At 41.6% G+C, this 19888-nt stretch overlaps 1 protein-coding gene across 4 annotated transcripts in view; it reads left to right on the top strand.

Annotated features, from left to right (window-relative positions):
• The window catches only part of GAS7 (growth arrest specific 7), a 106328-nt gene extending 95060 nt beyond the window's left edge, over window positions 1-11268 (top strand). For all 4 annotated transcript variants that reach the window (XM_075044826.1, XM_075044825.1, XM_075044828.1 and 1 more), the window contains 2 exons: window positions 1841-1939; window positions 2675-11268. In XM_075044826.1, coding sequence (XP_074900927.1) covers window positions 1841-1939; window positions 2675-2788 — 213 coding nt within the window. In that variant the 3' untranslated portion in view covers window positions 2789-11268. The remainder of the gene's footprint in view (window positions 1-1840; window positions 1940-2674) is intronic.
• The last annotated feature ends 8620 nt before the right edge of the window (window positions 11269-19888 follow it).

Genomic DNA, 19888 nt, shown 5'->3' with positions numbered 1-19888 from the left:
GTACTTTGGCTTTAGGGCTCCTCCCTTGTCATTCCTTAGAGCCCTTCTGGACAACAGCTAATTGCTTTCAAAAGTGGGAAATAAAAATGTCTTTTGCATGTGTTTTTCTCATTGGACATACACAAAAATATGAACTCCTCCTAATAAGGAGCAGGGTAATAAATTGCTCATCATTTGAAAGTGTGTCAGTGCAATGTTTTAACTGCAGTAAATAAATAAAGGCAGATGGGTGAGTGGAACACCAGGAGGCAGATACCTCCCCAAAAACAGAACAAGAGAGAAAAAGTTGGCTGTTCCTATACATAAGGCATCTGATTCTCCTCTCACCTTCACTGGTAGTTTCTCACTGATGCAAATGATATTGACCATCAGTGCCACTGTGTCCAGATACAGCCAGGTATATGTTAGCTGCATATTTGCTCCTGTAGAAGGACAACTCAGAAGTGTGCTAGTAGATAGCTCAAAAGGGAAGTCATAGCCTGCAGGCTGCACAGCAGGCTTTTCAGTTGTGAAACGCAGTCTGAGAAGGATTTGAAGGTAAGTCTTTATATGCATGAATATAAAATCTAAATTGAAAAACAGTCTGCATCTGATCAACTCGGGTACAGATTAGTTCATATGCAATAGAAAGGTGAAAGAGTCAAGTTCTGAAGATTTGTGTTTCCTTGCATACCTTCCTCCCTGAAGTTTCTAGTGCAGATACAATGCATGTTCTGCATATGGCATGCTTACTAGCACTAGCACACTGGGTTCAGTGTTCTGGTCCTGCGCATCTGTGCCCTAAGTAAGGGATTCTGTGTTCAAAGTAGGCCATTTTTTCCATAGGGCAGTACATCAACCAGCAACAGCAATAGGAGCTCAGTCTATTTCAGTCCTGTCCATACCATAAGCTCCTTTGCTCTTCTTCCTCCCCAGGCAGATGGTCTGCTACCTGAGATTTTTGTGCTGTAATGAAGAATCTGTTTCCCAAAAGGCGTTTAGCAAATTGCTGATAGCACAGGAAAGGCAGTGTAGCAACCTGCCTGCTTGTATATGCTCAGGTTGCACTCCACAAAGATGCCCAGTAAGTGGACACCAGAAATGCCCTCTGAAAGCATTTTTTTTTAAGATTCGACCCCGTTGATGTGCCTGTGAATACAGAGCTTTCTAGTGATACAGCAAAGTCCATTACAGTATATGTCTTTAAAGGCAGACTTCCATAGCATGCTGCTTCCACTGCTGCCACTCAGACAAGGAGGGACTAAATGCAGATTTTGGGGTATAATATCAGAATCCAGGAGAAGAGGGAGGCAGAAAAAAATCAGGAGGAAAGTTAGAAATCACCTACCTTTTCAACTAAAGTGTTGCTGGCTTCTGCTTATTGCCGGCTGAATGAGGTGGAGACTTGTCCCAGCTCATCATCTGGTGAACAGATAGAACTGCTCTTATAGGTGTCTGGTTAGACCGAGGCAGTCAGACCCTCTGAGCCATACACCCCAACGTGGTCTCCTGCTTCCCCAAGGAATGACTGTAACTTCTGGAGCTAGCAACAAAACATGCAAAGCTTCTTGCAGGAAACAGATTCCCTCTTGCTTGCAGCGTCCCTGAAGACAGTCTCTCTGCCTTGGTTGTCTCAGTTTTGGAAAGGTTTCGACCTTCTTTTCTATCGTTGGGCTCAGGCTGAAGTGAATTCTGTTGCTTGCTGTCTCTGATACTCTGCAAATTGTAGGGATGTGCAACCACAGACTTCAGCTCCAAAGCATGTCCCTGGGGTAGTATCGCACTGACTGGCAAGCTTTTGTGTGTCATCCTTTCTCTGGGCCTTCAGAAAAAATATGGACTTGTTTTTCTTCATGTCTAGGAGCTTGAAAGACTAGAAGTTGAAAGGGTGGAGATGATTCGGCAGCATCTTTGCCAGTATACACAGCTGCGGCATGAGACAGACATGTTCAACCAAAGCGTAAGTCTGCTTTTTGTTCAGACCTTTTGGTCTTCACTGCACTTCAGCTGGGCAGAATGGTCCCTATGCTGATCTGACTGACCTATATCAAAAGGAGATGTGAAAAGTGTATGCAGTCAGCTTGTTAGTTTGCAGCAGTACTGTACTGCCACCTTGCAGTCCTGCTCTTCTAATACTCTCTGATCCTGTTTACATTTCATACTACTGGATCACAGGTTTTTGCTGGGGAAGGCACAGTGAACTGAATTACATTGGGGCAGCATGAGCCATTATTAGCTCTCGCAGCATGATGCACTGCTCCTTGAGGTCATCTATTCTTGCAAGGAAGATGGTAAATAGTTTCACTGTTGGAGGAGGGAGTACGTATTTTTTCTGTATTAAAAAACTGGCTAGTTTTCAAATATTAAAATAGGGGGGATGTATGCTGACCTCAGTACATGGTTGTATTTCATGTAAGGTACAGATTGCAGGACAGGAGTCAGAGACCAACTGTCCAATGCTGGCATAGAAAGCCTGTCTCTGCTTGACGTTAATAGTCTGCCTCTTCTTTGCTTCCTACTATGAGGCTTCACATTCAGATCTGGCTGTTGTCCACCAAGTCTCACGTATGTTCGGTTCTCCCTTGTCTGCAAATGCAACGTAGGCGTGCCCATAGCTGGTCTATGCTTTAGAGCAATGACTGACTGTGCTTGAAATGTGCCCTTGACATTTTGATTCTTGTTTTGTTCATTTTAGACAGTAGAGCTCGTGGATCAGTTGCTTCGGAAAGTGGATCCTGCCAAAGACAGGGAACTGTGGGTAAAAGAACACAAAACTGGAGATATCCGACCTGTGGACATGGAAATATAGACTGATCTATAGTTGTATGTGATGAGTCCACTGAATTAACCAGGCTAATGTTTTTGTTTTTAAGAGTCAGAAGAGCATAGGGAAAAGGTTGTTCCACTACCAGACAGCTTGTAATTTATGCCTGTACAGGCTATCTCTGTTACATTTAGTCATTAAAATGGTCCTCATTGTGCTAAGCCTTAAGCACCAGACATTCCAGGGTGAAGAAACCAGATGTGTGCTTCCCACCAGAGGTTCCCAATTGCACGCAGCTTCCAGAAGAAATCTGCTTTCTGGTATAGAGAGAACTCTGTTCTTCAGTGACTTTGTGCTACATCCCTTGCATGACTATCTTTATACAGTATGTTAGAACAACCATGCAGTGAGCCTCTGGCCAGCAAGTAGATAACTGTTTGAACATGATGCAGGAGGCAAGGAAGTCCTGATCATGAATCCCAGGTCTGTCACTGACTGCTTTCATGGCCACAGGCAAGTCAATTAACTTTTCTGGCACCCCCATCTATAAAACACGCATATCTTGCAGCAGTGTTGTGTGAATACATTCATTTCATATAACACAGTGTCCCACCATGGCAGTGAAGTGATGGCCCTTCTCCCAAAATCTATGGAGAAGACTCCTGTTCTTCCTGTTTTATACTCCCTCTCAGGGATACATAAACCCATTATCATCATGATTTCTGTTCTAGGCCAATCAATAAGGTTGAAAGTGTTACCATCACTGTTATTTATCAGGAAAGACTTGGTTGTGCTATACCTACCTCATTAGCTGTCTGAGTGCCCTCAATGACAGAAAGAGGTTATATACCAAGGAATAAAGGAGATGTTCAAAACCTTTCCTGGTTATGCAAGATGTTTTCTCACAGAATCTCCTTAAAGACAGTCCTCTGACATTGTATTTGGGATCCAGGTTTAAATTGCCCTTTGTTGGTTCCTTCAGGTGAATATCACAGCCTTTAGGTATCTTTAATTACCATGTTTGTCCAGCTGAATTGTAGGATTTCTCTTTTTAGAGCCTGATTTTCAAAGGTGCCATGAATCTGTGATGCTAGATTGCATTAAATGTAGATGTAGGTGCCCAGCACTTCTGCAGCATCAGATTCTTAACCTTAGAGTTCTTCCTTTGTTACCCTTACCACAAACTACCAAAAATTCATCGCTGCTCTTGGCACATTGTCTTATGTAGCTTGGAGAATGGTTTTGAAAAGGTATTAATTTTCTTCTCCTGCTGTTATTTCTGATTGATTATTCAGTGTTGCTGTTAATATATTTTTCAGCATTTCATACAATACCAAGAATCTTAAGATTCTTGCTTTAGATCGAGCAGAAACCTTGACTCTCACCACTGTGGCCTTTACTCAGTGTTTACTGTGTTGTTACCTACAATTTCCCAAACCGTAGTATTTCATTTGATCCACAGTTTTGTTCCACTTTGTGTCATGGTTACCATCCTTTTTTTCCCCAGCACCAAAATTGCATCCTTCTTTTGTTCTACTACTATTCTAGGTTTTTGTTCACCAGCTTCAAAGTGCTCTGATTAGAACATTGAGAATTAATATTCCCCTTTACAAACTCAGGCACAGAGAAGTCTTATCTGAAAAACATTTTTAGTACTGTTGCAGTGATTATTTTTCTGGTTTATTTAAAACTGAATTCTGTTGCATTTTCTTATTGGTTCCTTTTTCTCAACCATCTCTTTACCAGTATAGATTAATTCCTGTCTTACAAATGCCTCCAGAACCCACTTCTCTGCTGCATCATTAACCTTTATAAACCTTTGCATGTTGGCAGGTGAAATGCCATGACCGCTGCATGCTCAGGATCACTGTTCCTGGTGTGACTCCTCCTGTACTGTACTTCATTAAACACTTCTGAATTTCTGACTACTATTTTATCTTGGTGTTGGAAGCATCCAGCACACTGTTATCAGAGTCTCTCCTAAATTCCTGCAAAGACCATTGCAATACAAATGAAACATGGTTTGCCTAAGTGTTGCATAGTCCTTGAGCTCAGTTAGAGTATGTACGTTTCCCTAGACTCCACTTCTGCTGCTAAAGCAGGGAAGTTTCATGATGATCTCTTTTTCAGTCTTCCTATTGATTCCCTTTCTGTCCTATTAATTTTTTAAATTATTTTTGGCATACCAATGTATACTTTTCTTATCTCTACCATGCACTTTGGAGAACAGGCACTTTTTCTTTTTTTTTATAAACCACAGGTGCAGGGTGAGCTTTCAAAAGTTCAATGGCCAAAAATAACTGGAGTACTTAAGAGCTGCATCTCAGGTCAAGCCCTGTATTCTAAGCTGTATTGTAAATTAAAGTGAGCAGTCTCGATGACACCTCACCACATTCTTGTTTTGATTGCAAAACCAAGCTAGTTGTGCACTTTATACAGTATTCTCCTTAATAAGTATCTGAAATAATCTGTTAGCAATTACACTTTATTTTTCCTCTTTCTTTAAAGATGTTTATTATTTTATCCATTTTGGACTGGAAATATTGTCCATTAGCACAGGTTTCTCTGAGGACTGAAATGTATTTTGGTTCCTCTACTAAGGTGTATTTAAGCTGCTCTCAATTCTCAGTTGTATTTTCTGGTAAATTTTTTTCCCCCTTTTGTTTTATTTCCAGACAGTTTTCCTACTTCTAGTTTTTGGTCCGTTTGAAATGTTGCAGGAATATGTGAGCTGCACAGAATGATAATTCTCTTGATGGAGTCTCTATCTCTTTTTCACTTTGATAAACTGAGGAGAGCACTTGTACCCGCCTGTTAATCTTTACCCGGACCAGCAAACTCTCGCGCAGTGCTGCTCTGCAATGGGTAAGATGCTTCCTCTACGAGACTTTAATGACTGGAAGTGTTAGGGAAGTTTTGCTGTTGCTTGTAGACAGTTTCCAGCTTATTTCCTGCAAAAGATGATACTCCCTTGAGATACAACATTGCAGACAGTGGGATCAGTGTTACCTGGCTCATTCACTTCTCTGGCTGATGGATCCTGGACAGTGTGATTCCTTACAAGTCAGGGAGTGCTGGAGCACCTGTGCTTCTGAATGGACAGCGTCTTCAAAGAAGGTAGTGGCATGTTTGAAGGGAAGCATGGATGCCTGCCCTCCTGTTCATTCCTAACAAGGTAACTTTGGGAGTTTCAGCATTGCTCTATTCAAGTTCCATTGAGCTGCAAAAATGAAGTTGAACCCAGTCTTTCCTCATGCAATAGCTCATCCTAAACAGCTTCTTCTCCAGAGCACGATCAAGCTTCATGTTATGTTAAAATAGCTAGCACATGAAAAGCATGATGATGTTGCAATGTAACTGATTGATAGGAATAGCGAAGTAAGTCCCTTGCCTCCATAGGTACTGAGCTTAAGGGTCATTTTGTTTAGTCTGGCAGGTGGGCTCACACACATGATGCAAGTTTTTACTATTTTAGTCACTACAGGGATCAGTCTTTTTTTGTTGAGTGACAAGGCTGTCTTACATCTTCATATGGCTCTGTGGTCACAGAGCAGAATGTGAGCTTTCGATTAGTACTGTTTGGTTTCACCTGAAGAGGTACAATTAGTGGGAATTTGCCTCTTATTCTTATCCGGTAGCCCTGCTTGCCCGGGTCTTTGTTGAAGCTGCCTCTGTTTCAGGACTCCTGCAGCTCCTGTGGAGCTCCCTCTTTGTCTAAGTGATGCTGTCACATACTTGTCTTGTGCTGTCAAGCCTCTGGCTCCCTGGTGATCTCTGCTTCAGCCAAAGCCTTTTGGCCCTTGTCTGAGCTCAAGGGCTTCATGAATTCCTATGGCTTTTAATCCTTTGAGTGTCCTGACTCTGGTGCCAGAGCTGTTGAGGTGCTTACCAGCTGTAACCTCAGCTACTGCACAGAATGAGAACATTTTATTCATCATCCATACCAGTCCACCTATGTCTTCAAAGCCATCTTCTGGCATAGTTTACTCAATAGAGAGTCCTTGTTGGAAGTCTTTCTCTAAGGTATTCTTTCAGCTTATTTCCTAACAGAACTCATTCTGGATCCAGTGCTGTTGGCTGATTCCTGTTGGAGTTAATGAGCTGAAAGCGATAAGTCCTTTACCACGTGGGCCAAGTGCAGTCTTCTCTCATCACTGGCAAGATTCCAGTTGCTTTCACAGAGCAACATCCAAAAAGGTGTAATTCTCAGATTTCCAATCTGCTCCAGATTCACTCATGTCTATAACTCAAATTTGTTCATCACTTCTATGTGTTGAACATCTTTTCAAAGACTTCACTTGTTCCCGTATAGGAATGTTATTTCATTATTTGACACTGGGATCTTTAGTGATAGCTTTAATTTTTTTTTTAAAAGAAGTTAAAATACTGTAACAGCAGTGAAAGTCGTATGGAAATCCCTCTTACGTTTCTAGAATACTTTTTGCCCTTCTGCAGCCCTGCCTGAGCTGCTGTGGGGTAGCTGTGCTCCCCTCATGTTGCACAGTTATGGTAAACACTGAAATTGTTCTTCCTTTTGTGTGTAACAGGCAGCATGCAAACTTGTGCTCTGGTTCTCCTTACCCTTTATGCATCTACGCAGTTTTGTGTTGCAGCATTAGTTGCTTTTTGTTTAACTGACAGCCCTATGCTGTAATGTCAGCATGTGTAGCTGTCTTGTGACAGTGAACTGCACTCAGATCACCTCTTTTTTTGGTTGGTTTTTTTTTGGCAGGGGGGGTCCTAACAGGAATTTTCTGTAAAGCATTCAAAGGAAACTCTTATATGCTCAGTAGCAGTCATAATTTCTCAGACCTCAGAACCTCTTTAAATTTGTCCCTGTTTTTAATGTCATTATTTAAATATTTGCTGCAAGTCAGACTCTTTATGTAGAAATGTGCACTCTTCTTTTCACTTGCTCTTCGGAAGTGCTCGGAACTCAGAGATTTCTTGGAATACAACAGGGAGCATGTACACGATAAGAGACTTTGAAAATCAGGCTAACAAATAGGCACAAACCTCTTTTATCCTTAGTCGTTGAGTACATGTATAAGGTAAACATTAAGAAATGAGAACCTCAAATACTTAATGTTTAAGTCCTAGCTGCTATATGTGCAGTTCCCAGCAGCTCCACGAGTGACCCTGTGTCAGGCTGTGGTAGGAGCGCAGCTCTAGACCATGGGCCTACAGCTCACCTTCTGATGCAGCTGTAAAAATGCAAATCCAAAATTAAATGAAATAGTAGCTCTGCCCATCTATTTCTTCAGTCGCATACAGGGAGAAAAAGAGCACTGCTTACCCAGGTGGGTCCTTCACTATCAAGCACCTTAAGAAATCCAGACCAGCACCTTGAAGGTCCCCCTGGAATGAGTAGATGTGACTCCTTGGTGTGATCAATTGATTGTTTCCTTCTGAATTGAAAATATATTTGCTATTTTATAGGAGCTAGTGTGCTCTTTTGCACTAGTACAGCCTGCTGGGTCTGTTCCCAGAGATGGCAGAGTCTGATGTCCTGGAGACAATCCTGGTCACCCTTACATTTCTGTTTTGCAAGAACTAGCTCTTCAAAAGACAGTGTCAAAAAGGCAGTTTTCAAAATAATGAGCTTTCCCGATCACAGACCTTTCTGGAAAGTCTGTAAGCTTTTTGCTACCCAGCATGTGTTGAAATAGGAGAATGAGGACCCAGAGGTTGCCGAAGCGTTGCTGTGAATGGTTCTTGCTGTGTGGGCATTCCTCCCATACTCATACAGTGGTAGGGAACGGCTGATGGCTGTCCTTTGCACAACAGAGTTGTCTGACATTTTACCAGAGGAGCCTGCTAGTCACATTTAACTTAACCAGGTGGGCAATAGTCACAGGTAGATTCAAATTAAAAACAGACACATAGGGCAGGAAAATATTTAGCCGCCCCAGTGGCATTTGAGCTTCTCAACATGAGGTACTCGTCCTCCTCAGACCCTGATGGGGACAGTAACAGGCTCATCACTCTCCGAATTCTGCTTACTTAGCACATGAAAATCAGTGATGAAACGTTCCCTTGTATCTATTGCTTGGTACAGGGCTCTCAAACTAGCACCTGGTTGTGCCAGTGGGAGATGGGTATGTGGCAATGCCACACTGATGACTACAGAATGTTTTTCGGCATTTGGCAGCGCTGTGACGTCCTGCACCCTTGCACTGAACTGACTGTAAGTCAGGTGGAAATCTGTCAAGCCTGGCATGCAGGTATTCTCCAGGAGCTTGGAGCACACAGTCTTTCTGTTGCATAACAGTGATGAAGCCTTTCCCATCAGCAAATCCTTGTCTTTTCCTGAGAAGCACTATTGTATAAAAAATATTCATTACTTGTCTTACAATAATCTTATTCATATAAATGTGCATCTTTCAATTCTTATTTTTCCCTCTTCATTGTTACCATAGCCCACCTTCCATCACTGAGATACACCGGTTTTCAGGATCTTTTCTTTAATTTTGAATTTTCATAGAAAGTCTCTGTTGCTTTAATGTGCTGACCAAGCTTCATGCTTTTGGATATTTTCTGAAAGTGATAAGTGCATGCTTTTTGGAGAGGTTATTTTGGGGTTTGTTTTGGATTTTTCTTATCAGCCACCAGGTTTGGAAGTGCAATGACTCCTTTTTGTGCTAGTCACAGTTTATTTTTTCTTCCTGGACATTTTTTCTGAAGGGACCAACACATAGCACAATTTGACTTGAATCTCTAATCCCATGCATTCCTCAAGGCAGAAACCTTTTGTGCCTAATGATGCATCTGATTCTAAAAATTGTACATGGATAAAATCTTTCATAGACCAATAAAAAATAAGTCTTAGGTTAACCACATAATAATTACAGAAAAAATATATAAATTTGAAACATTCAAATGTAGTTCCCTCAACTTACATTAAGTTGAACTATTTCAGGTGCGTCGTAAGAGACAAACTCAGTGGATATTCAGAACAAAAGCTTTTCAGCTGCTGTATTCAGGTTCAGTGAGTGGACAAGACTATGATTTTGAATATATGCAGTCTTTCAGGGCTACTGGTTTAACAAGTAACTGAGTAATGGCTTGTATCACAACCCTATTAAAATTCTGCTAGTAGTTCCCCTTGAAGTGCCTCTTTAAATTGTATCTGCTACAAGCATGTAAACTACACAGATTCACTCTAAAAATTCCCCAAACTCAGGAGCAGCCAGTATGCACAGATCTGTGCAGGATTCCTAACCCTCCTTCCTTGCTCTGCACTGTGCACTCTTTTAGGACATCCACATATCCAGTAGACCTGCCTTTGTCTCACTCATCATTTACTGTCCAGCACAGTCATCCTAAATTCTCAGTGCTGAAAATGGTGTAGAAAATGTTAGACTTAAAAGCAACTGCATTGAAGGAGCGTTGCTAACCTAATCTTCTGACACATCCATCAGTATAGGGGTCTCAGTAGAATAAGCAGGGAATTCTGCATAAAAATAGTTGAGTAAGTGGCATTTGGGGCCTAAGTAGGCCTTTAATGTGTAAAATAAATTAAAAAAAATTATTCTTTTTTTAAAGCAGTTGCTGAGAAGAAATTTTCTGGTACTGGAGGTCTAAAGCTGAATAGTAATTTCAGGGATCTCACATCTGCATGACCTGACAATCTTAGGCATTTGAATTTGGGAACACTTCACCTGAAATTCCTTGTTCCTTCAGAGTTTTTTCATGTGACGGCTGAGATTTTCAGAATAGCCTAAGGAATTTGGATGTCCATTTACCACTCTTTTACTCCAGCAGGTCAAAAACACTCCTTAGGGACAACAACCTCTATCCATTATGAAAAAAGCAGGTACTAGTATTGGACAAGAATTTTCTTTTCCTCCTTAGATGGTTTCCTTTCTTTTGTCAGCCCAAGACAGTGTGAAAAATCCACCGAACAGTTCTGCAGACATTCTTAACAGCAGGGATTCAAAGGCAGGCCAGATCACCAGTCATACACTAAAACAGAGTTTTCTACTAAAATAAAGTCGCTTATTTGGTCCTTTTTGTGTACTTTTGCTAAACACTTCTAAATTTCTAGGAAAGTTGTCTTTTGCCAGTACTAATGACTTATTTTTAAAGATGTTTAACCAAAATTTTATAACTTTCCATAAATTTTGGCTGAATAGACCCCTTAAATAAGTTTATGTATCATGCAGCCTCTGTCTGGGTAACTAGTAAATCTTGGATCATTGTGCAAATTGTAGGATGGCTTTTGTTCCATAAGGATACATGAAGGAATCACTTACTGATCTTAAGAAGTCAAATGCAGAAAAGATTTAAGGGGCAGATCTTCAGCTCGGGTAAACTGGTGGAGTTTGGTGGAAGCTACTTAATGTCAGCTGTGGATCTTGTCCTTCAGTGTTGAAGGCATTTCCTATACATAATTTTTCTGTCTTACTGTAAAACAATTTCATATGGTTAAACTGTATTTTCCTATATTGTTCTTCAAGTTTATATGCACCACAGTGCTCATCTCATCTCCTGTAAAATAAACTGTACAGAGACACATTGAGCATGGAATTGTCTTTACCCAGTTGCTTTTTCTTCTACCAAAGCCACACACCTTTTGAATGCAGTATCATCAAAGAACACTTGGGGTGCCATATGCACGTGTACTGCTTTGTTGATACCAGCTTAATGCGGCATGAATTTACAATCACATCACTTGGGTGTAATCTACTTATCCTTTTCAGATCTTTGCATGATACTCAGATGAGTACAGTCCCTAAAATTTCATTTTTATTAGGAAATCAATTTAAGAAACACCTGTAGTTACATGGGTTTTTTCCTTAAACAAGCAGGCAAGCTGACCATGATCAGTCTGAAAGCAGCTGCCATGAAATGGGCATTCTTTAAATGATTTGTAAGTCTTCTACACCTGGTCAGTCCTTTACCTGGAAGTTCCATGTGCATCTTGTAGCTTAATTGAAGAGAAAACACTGTTGTAAAATGTTGTTGTTAATAAATTGTTCTACTTTGAATATTTGAGTTAACATGCATGCTGGCAGGTTTTCTGACAAAGTCAAAATCAGCCTTGCCAAAATCCTGTCAAATTCAACAACTGTCTTCAAAAGTGACCAGCATGGGATACTGCTATAGAAGCAAAGCTCAGAGCAAGCGGGTGTTGCAGTTCTGCAGAACATGAGCCCACCTTCCCAGCAATGTGTGACTCGGGGACCTTGGAGGTAACGGCATTATTCACGCATCTCATAAACCTCAGTGGAGCTTTCTTCTAACGATTTGTCCAGTTTTGAACTCATGTAAAAATTCAGTTTCTGCAACCACCTGCAGAATGGCATCCCACAGCTCCGTGGTGTGTTTGTACATTGATGCGGTAAGTAGTTGCAGAGGTGTGCACACTCTTCTCAGAAAAAGAGAAGAAAGGTAAGGCACTGAAAAAGTTCCAGGTGGAAGCTTGGTTTTCACAGCAGAGTCTTTGCACCTTGCCCAAAGTAGCCTAAATCTGTTAAAAAATCTCAGAATGCTGTTTCAGATGTTGGTGCATGGTATAGACCATCTTGGTGAATACTTAACAATTCTCCACATACTGTGGTACATGTAACTGCAACTTACCAGCAAAAAGCATTTTCAGTTGTAGAGGACTTTGATACAACTTTGAAATCCAAGATGGGGAGTTACTGTACAAGCCATGGCACTTATTTGCTATGCTGGTGTAGTGCCAGCACTCAGAAAACATAACAGTGAAAGGACCAGAGTGGATGGTGGAAGTAGCAGGGTGGCACCCTCACAGTCTGTGACATTTAGATGTAAAAAGCAGGAGGGTTTACTCCATTCTGCACAGGAATACCTGTGCTAGACTTTTGCAATCAAAATAATTAAAAAATCAGCTTGGATTCCACCATGCAATTAAGCCTTTGACCCTCTCATATTCTGCAGAAGTGGGAAGAAAGCTGAAAGGGCAGCAGTGAGGAGATTTTATTTTGGACTGCTTTGGGGACTAAGAAGTAGACATGCTTTGTGCCTCAAGCTGTTATCTAACACTTCAGAAGTTCCTGTTAAGTACAAAGTCTGCATCTTCTGCTGTTTCCCTGATCAGCAATATGATCCTGAAATCTCCAGATAAATACTCGTTTTCTATATGGTGAACTGGACAGTATGTTAGGAGTATCCTAACTTCTATTTTATTGCAAATATTACATATTAGTGGAAATCAGAGGCTGTGTGCACGCCATCGCATTGGATCAGATCCCATTTTGCTCTGGATGCTGTTCCTCACAGCACCCACACTGCATTTGTTCTGGGTCCCCCCTGCCTTCCAGGGTGAAATAACTCAGTCTTGTTGAAGGCAGTATTTGGGAGTGATTCAGTGGTTAAGTGACTGGAGAACTGCTGTGAGAGGTAGGCTCTTGACTGCACACTGCGAAATGGTGCTGCAGCCCTGCCCTGACAAGCCTTGGTACCCACGTGCTCTTCCCCTACCCCTGCGTGCACTGATGCAGCTCCAGCTTCAGGGAAGAGGTGCAGTAGACTGCTGAGGAATGTTGCAAAGAAATACTAAATCCCCAAGAAGCAGAACAAACTTAAAATTCCTCCCACTTGAGGAGGGGCTGGGACATGTTGGGGTAGTTTTGCATGAATCGCAGTTCTGAGCAGCATTTTCAAAAGTAAAGAGCTGGATTGCTGTGATAAATTACTGCTTTGCTTTTCAGTGCTGAACCTATTGGAAAGCCCTGGCAGGGTGCAGCCCTGCCTGCTGTCAGGGTGGGTGGGAGGTGGTGGGGATTCCTTGGCTGTTTTGAAAAGCTGGACTTTTCTGAGAAGAGCACTGGTGACTGGTAACCCTGCTTAGATAGTCTTTCAGACAATTCAGGGCTGGGAGAGGTGCAGCTCTGGAAGTGCTTTGGATGAGGTGCAGCTGTGAAGAGTGGTTTGGGCATACACAGAACAACATCTTGCCTGTGTTGCTGTTCTTGGACATGTGCCATGGGTAGAATGCATATAGCCCCTTCCCAAGTCCCTTAACAGGCAGATTCTGAACTGATGGCCCCATCAACAGGAAGAAGACCCAATAGGAGCCTTGGGAAAACATGAGCTGACCCCTGCAACTCAAAGAAAAATGCTTTAATCAGCATAGGTTCTGTTTGTGACAGTCCTGAAAACTGCAGTGAATGCAGACTGCACTGTGTCAAATGGCACCTGCCCAGACTTGGCCAGATCCTTTCTTATTCTGGCTGTTGTGCAAGGGGACTGCTGCCACAGGGGCATCCCACTTCAGTGGTCAAATTATATAGGCATGTAATCAGTCTGATGGCTGAATGAAGGATTTATACAGAGCATTTCAGGTCTAGGCATCTGCTTTGTTTGCTGTAGATAGAACCCTGCATTTGTCATGCTGTTGAAGCTAAGTGTTAACTTTTGATATGGTATACTCTATTTCCATTATTGATTTTGGACTGTCATGCAACTTGTGGAAAAATGCAGCATTTCAGGCATACCTGTTTCAGGTGTAAGACTGTGTACTCTGCAGTGACCTCCTATGCAATAAAAGCCCCATGAATTGATTTGAGAAAAATCTTGTATTTTTAATTTATTTTTTTATTTCAGACAGGGACTTCCTGCAACCAACATATATTGTAGGTGGATGTTTAATATAACCCATGAGCCTCGAAAGGCTTGCAACCTGTTAGAACCATTTAGAACTGACCGTTTTGAGACAAACCCAATACTTTGTCACCTAAGATGAAGTGTTTGTGTGGCATTTCTGCAAGTTTTTCTCGTATGCTGATTCATACTGTCCCACAGTTCCCAAATCAGAAAGTCTTGGGACTGTCTAGAGCCCCAACTTTGCTCCTGCTGTGATAAAAGCGAAGTTTGTCTTTTATCAACAGTCGCCTGCTCTACCTAAGAGAGAAAGCATCGCCCTGTGGTGCTTATATAGGCCTGGAGTCTGGAGAGTGTCTTCTGTTGCAGTGCCCAGTAATTACTTCCTCCTTTGAGGGAAGTGCCCTCCAGTCCTTCATGAGGTGTACCTCTTTCTTAACTTATGTCTGATAAAAACCCACTAGTTAGTAGGTTAGTAAAACTTAACAGGGTCCAAGGAACATTTAATTAACTGTTTCCTATTTGTAAGAGAAAACCTTCTGTCAGTCTTGTGTTTGGCAAATGAACACCTCTTTCCATGTTCAGAGTTTGGGGTTTTGCACAGGGGCTTATGTCCAAGAACCTAAAGGCTCATTTTAAATTGCCACTCCTAACTTATCTGAAGTCCAAGGGTGTGAAGCCTTCCTCTCAACAGCCTTCTACATCTTTTCCCAGCCTGTATTTCTCTTTTTTTTTTTTCGTACCCTGCTGTTGTGGGTCCCCCCTCTCTCACCTGAAGTTGAAACAAGCCAGGCAAGCTCTTTTCTTCATAAATCCCTCCCGCTAGAAACATTTACATTCACAAAAAAAAAAAAAAAAAAAGAGCAAAATATGATAATTCCTCTCAGACTGCACAGTCAAGATGCAAATTCTTATGCTGAGGATGTCAGAAGTTTGCGTAGCTCCAACAGGTTTGGACTGTTGGAAGAAAGATTTTATTCCAAGCACTGCTGGAGCCAGAGATTCAGCCTCTGGTGGCGGAAGGTCCTGCAGCTGTATGGACTATGGCAGGAGTTTGAGGGAAGGAACACCAGGCATGTGCCTGTCTGTGCACTCTTCCCTGGCTGTATGGGGATTTCCACCACCTGAGACAGAATATAAAGCAGCAAAAAAATCGAGTTTCAAGAACGTGTCAAGGTCCCTCATAGGCTCAGATTTGCTCGGGTTTTGTGGTTAAAACAGAACATGCTCCAGCAAGCCCCTGCACTCTTCTGCTTCTGCCATATGGGTGAACTTGGCAGTCTTGTTATGAGTACATGCATTTATACCTGATCTGTGCTGATTTGGTTTGCACTGGAGATACAAAGAGTTCAGATTGAGAGGCTCCAGCTGTATTCTTGTTACAGACAAGAAATATACCAGGTGCTTGACAAAAGCCTAATTAAAAGACCAGTCATTGAAACAGAGAAATAAGCAATCTAATCAGTAGCGTGATTAAATCTACTTATCACAATAAAAATATCTGCTAAAAATATCACTGACAATGAATCTACAGGTTCTCCTGTACACAGGGTAAACTGCTTCTAGGTGTTTATTTTTAAAATATAGGAGATGATATTACATCAGGCATAGCTTTTCCATGTATTTTTCTCTTTAAGCAACTTGCTGCCTGAGGAGAAACCCTAGGATTATTTGCCAGTGCCCTTTTGCCCTCCTGCAGTTCAAAGCCATTTCTGCATTTTACAATGCAGTTTTTTGAGTGCATGTTTCAATCTTTTACACTAGGTGTCAGTGTGCTTCCCTTTTTGCCTTAGAGGGCTTCAGACTAGGATGTCTTTAGAGAACTGCAGCTGTGTCAGTTGAAAATTGCAAGGTGTTTTACCAGGACAAGTTAAGGACCAAGTGTAGGCACAGACCCAACAGCATAGAAATCCATCACCTTGGTCACAAATGTGAAAGCCATCTGCTTTTTAAAATATGGCTTTATTGCCATAATTGACTCATTCTTGCTCATTGTCAGTCTACAGTGCCTCAATGTATCCCAATTTGGAACAGTACAAGGAAAGAGCAGGTGACAGGCCATGTCCTGTAATGTGCCATGTGACATATTTCTAACTGCATCATTTTCCTTGCATATGACCTTGATGTATGGTCAGCAAAGGATGACACCACATCTGTAGCCACATTACATACATTACTTCAAGCATTACTGCTTAACCCTAATCTGAAATCTTTGATGGGATTTCAGGGAAAAGCCTTGCACTTAAAGCATTCTTCTAGGGCAGACCAGTGGTAGTGCAGCACAAGATGACTTGCTCAAGGAGTAGGGCATAACTTGCAGCTAGAAAGAAGTGATACTGAATCTTTATACCATGGGGCACTACAATCTTCGAATCACCAAAGCACCTAGCACCTCTACCTGACAGGTGGATGACAGGGTGCCAAGTTTGGAAAGGGACCACATAATCCTCTACTGAACAGTTCTTTTTCCTGATACCACCCTAGTGGTGTTGCTTCTATCTTCTAATGTTTCACATGTATCCATCACAAATAGTCGTGTTTCCTGATGAAAAATGTACTGAGCAATGGTGTCAGGAAGCAGCAGGAGGCAGGGTTGCTCCATGAGGGTAGAACAATCCAGGAGCTAAGTGACCACAGCACAGGCAGAGCCCTCACTCACCAGGGACACAGGTCTGAAAAGTGTGGAGAAAGCAGGATGCTGGTAATGGGGTGCATTGACATCTTAAGACAAGGTGAGGTGATGAACCAGGTTCATCCATGGAATTTTGCCAGGAACAATAGACGATGACACAGACACAGTACTAAGAGACAAGGCTACAACAAAGGTGTGAGGTCCGTCCAAGAAGCAAAGCTGGAGATAGCTGCACCTACAACATAGCTTAGACACCTACAACGTAGCTCAGGCCTGAACTTAAATGGTGCTCCTGGAACCATGGGCAGAAGGTGTGGGTGGAAGCCTCAGGTCAGGCTGGTGAGAGCAGTTAAGTCCTATTGGTGATGTGTTGGACCTGTCTGCATCTGTGTGGGCCACTGTACAAACACAAGAAGACAAAATTCTGCTTTGCAGGGCTTAGGATGAACAGAGAACCAGGTTGCAGAACGTCAAAGATGCTCATGATGATTTGCACTGCTCATGGACGATTCATACAAGACCATTGAATAGGAGCAGTCATAACTACTGCTGTAAGTCAAATGAAGAAGTTAAACTTACTCTACAAGCTGAATGGGCTGAAAGTGGTTTTGAACCCTCACAGGTCATTGTGACATGTGTGACATATGTCCTTCATGAGGCCCTTAAAAGCAAAGCTATGTGCAAAGTTGAAGCAATTTGTTTAACTTAGCTTTTGTAATCTTTCCTGGTTTGCTACACAGTTGTAAACTACCATTTCTCTCATGTGGTTTCATTAAATACAATGGCAATTTCTGAACTGATGGTCAAGACAAAATGGCCCAAGGAATGCTGTTTGCACATGTTATATTGATCTAACCTCACACACAAGTGAAGTTTTGACAGTCAGGATCTTCTATCTTGACTCAAACCACAGAAATACTAATGGCACATTTCTTACTCAAAGAATCTTGCTTGTATAAATTACTGTCTCAGTCCTTATGCAAACAACAAAAAAAAATTACAAACATGCACTAGTGAAGTATTTATTGTAGGGACAAACAGTCCAGCTTCACTGGTTAATGCCGCATGCTCTGTTTGCAGTGGTTTTTTCACAAGTCCCTGAAAGTAGAGGCTGAGAACATCTAGCTCTGATTTTATTTTGACTTCCTGTTTTATAAAGTAGAAAACCAAACACTCAGTCTCCTGGAGCTACAGTATAAGTTCCAGTCTTTTTATTTACAGAGCTATGATTTTGTTTGTAGACTTAGCAAATGTTTTAAGACACTATCATTTCTCTCGGCTTGTTTGCTCAAAGAGACTAGGAGTCTTTTTATGTTAGCTGCTTAGATGTCTTTAAGCTGACTTCTCCAACATGGTAACAATCATGCATCTCTAGTCCAGGCTTCAGGAGCTCTTCTCACTGCCCATTCACTTTCTGGCAAGTCTATTTAAAAGGGAGCAAGACTGCTGGATGGTGCTGTGGTTAATGTGGAAACATGGGAGTCAAGTCAGGACAACCTCTTAACACTGCTCACAATTCTCAGGAATCTTTCATGTTGGCTCACATTATCATAAAAATGTCTGCAAATGTGTTACAGCTGTATGCTTAAGAGTATAATTAACTGCCTGGTTGCTGTGGTGCTTACATATATTAAAGGAAGACGAGTAGTGAATGCCTTTTTTTGTCCTTTGTTGCTTTATGCTTTTCCTCAGTCTTCTCTGTTGCTGAAACAAATTCATTTCTTACCTCCCAAGCCTATGAAAAGTAAAAATTTGGGTTAGGCCAAAGGCCCATATAGTCCAGTATCCTGGCATGGACAGTGACCAGTAAGTACCAGTTTCTTAGGGAGGGGTGGGAGAAGAAAGCTTTGTAATGAAATACATTGCGATTCATCCCTAGATTATACTTGGAGCCCCTGGTGATCCTTGCTCAGGCACTCTCTTCCCCAGCAGTGGCAGTGTTGTATTTAAACAACACTTGACAGATATTTTTTCTCCCATGAACTGATTTTGGAATACATATAAACTTCCCATAACATTATGAAGAAAACAGCTGCACAGCACAGTGATGTACAATATGAAGCATCTCCTTCTGCTTCCTACTAATCCGTACCTCTCCAGATTAATTTGTTGTCTTAATTCTATGTATTTCCCATGCAAATGTGCCACAAGGTTTAGTTAAGGTCATAGGCACAGTACTGATGGACAGCTGTCCTGGCTGTAATGTTGTCAGGATACTCTCTTTTCCAAGTAAGTGGAGCACTAAGCTCAGTTTTTACAAAGAATGCCAGGCTTACAGGATAGATATGCCCAGATTGATTATTTAATTGATGGAGTACTTTGGGAAGTCTTGTATCCCATTGAGCCTCATGTGGTTTGAGATTGCTTTTCAATAAGCTTTGATTGAGGTTAGTATGGGGTGTGGAATACCCATTTAATTCCCTCTTGTTTTGCCCAAACTTGCACTTCCTTACACAAAAAATGTGAGCCATTATCACTTTGGATAACATCAGGAGTAGGTAGATTTGAGAACCAAAATGATAGCCCTCGCACTGTATTTTGCTCATTGGCTTTCCAACACTTAGTCACCACAAGCAAGCTGGAGACTACTTCCACTCCTGTGAGGATGTATCGATATCCCACAGAGGATTTGAATGGTCCGATATAATCAATTTGTCATATGGACCATAAAGTTTTCCCTTCACTGATGTGTACAGGTGGTGCTTTAGCAGGGTGATCTGCTTGTAATTTCAATCTACACTGGTGAAATTCTGTAAGAATAGTTTCACAAGCTTTTCTGTTTGTAGGCCAGCCTTTACTCTGTGCAGCAAAATAAAGTGCTTCTTTACCTGTGTGGCCTAGGTTTTGATGTAACCATTCTCCCAGTCAATACCACTCAGGATTTAAGGTGATTTTCCTAATTTTACTTAGCTTATCTACCTTTTGATTCCACTTTGTGGCTG

The sequence above is a fragment of the Buteo buteo genome, chromosome 13 (genome assembly GCF_964188355.1).
Source record: "Buteo buteo chromosome 13, bButBut1.hap1.1, whole genome shotgun sequence".
NCBI lineage: Eukaryota > Metazoa > Chordata > Aves > Accipitriformes > Accipitridae > Buteo > Buteo buteo.
This window is presented reverse-complemented; position numbering and strand designations above follow the sequence as displayed.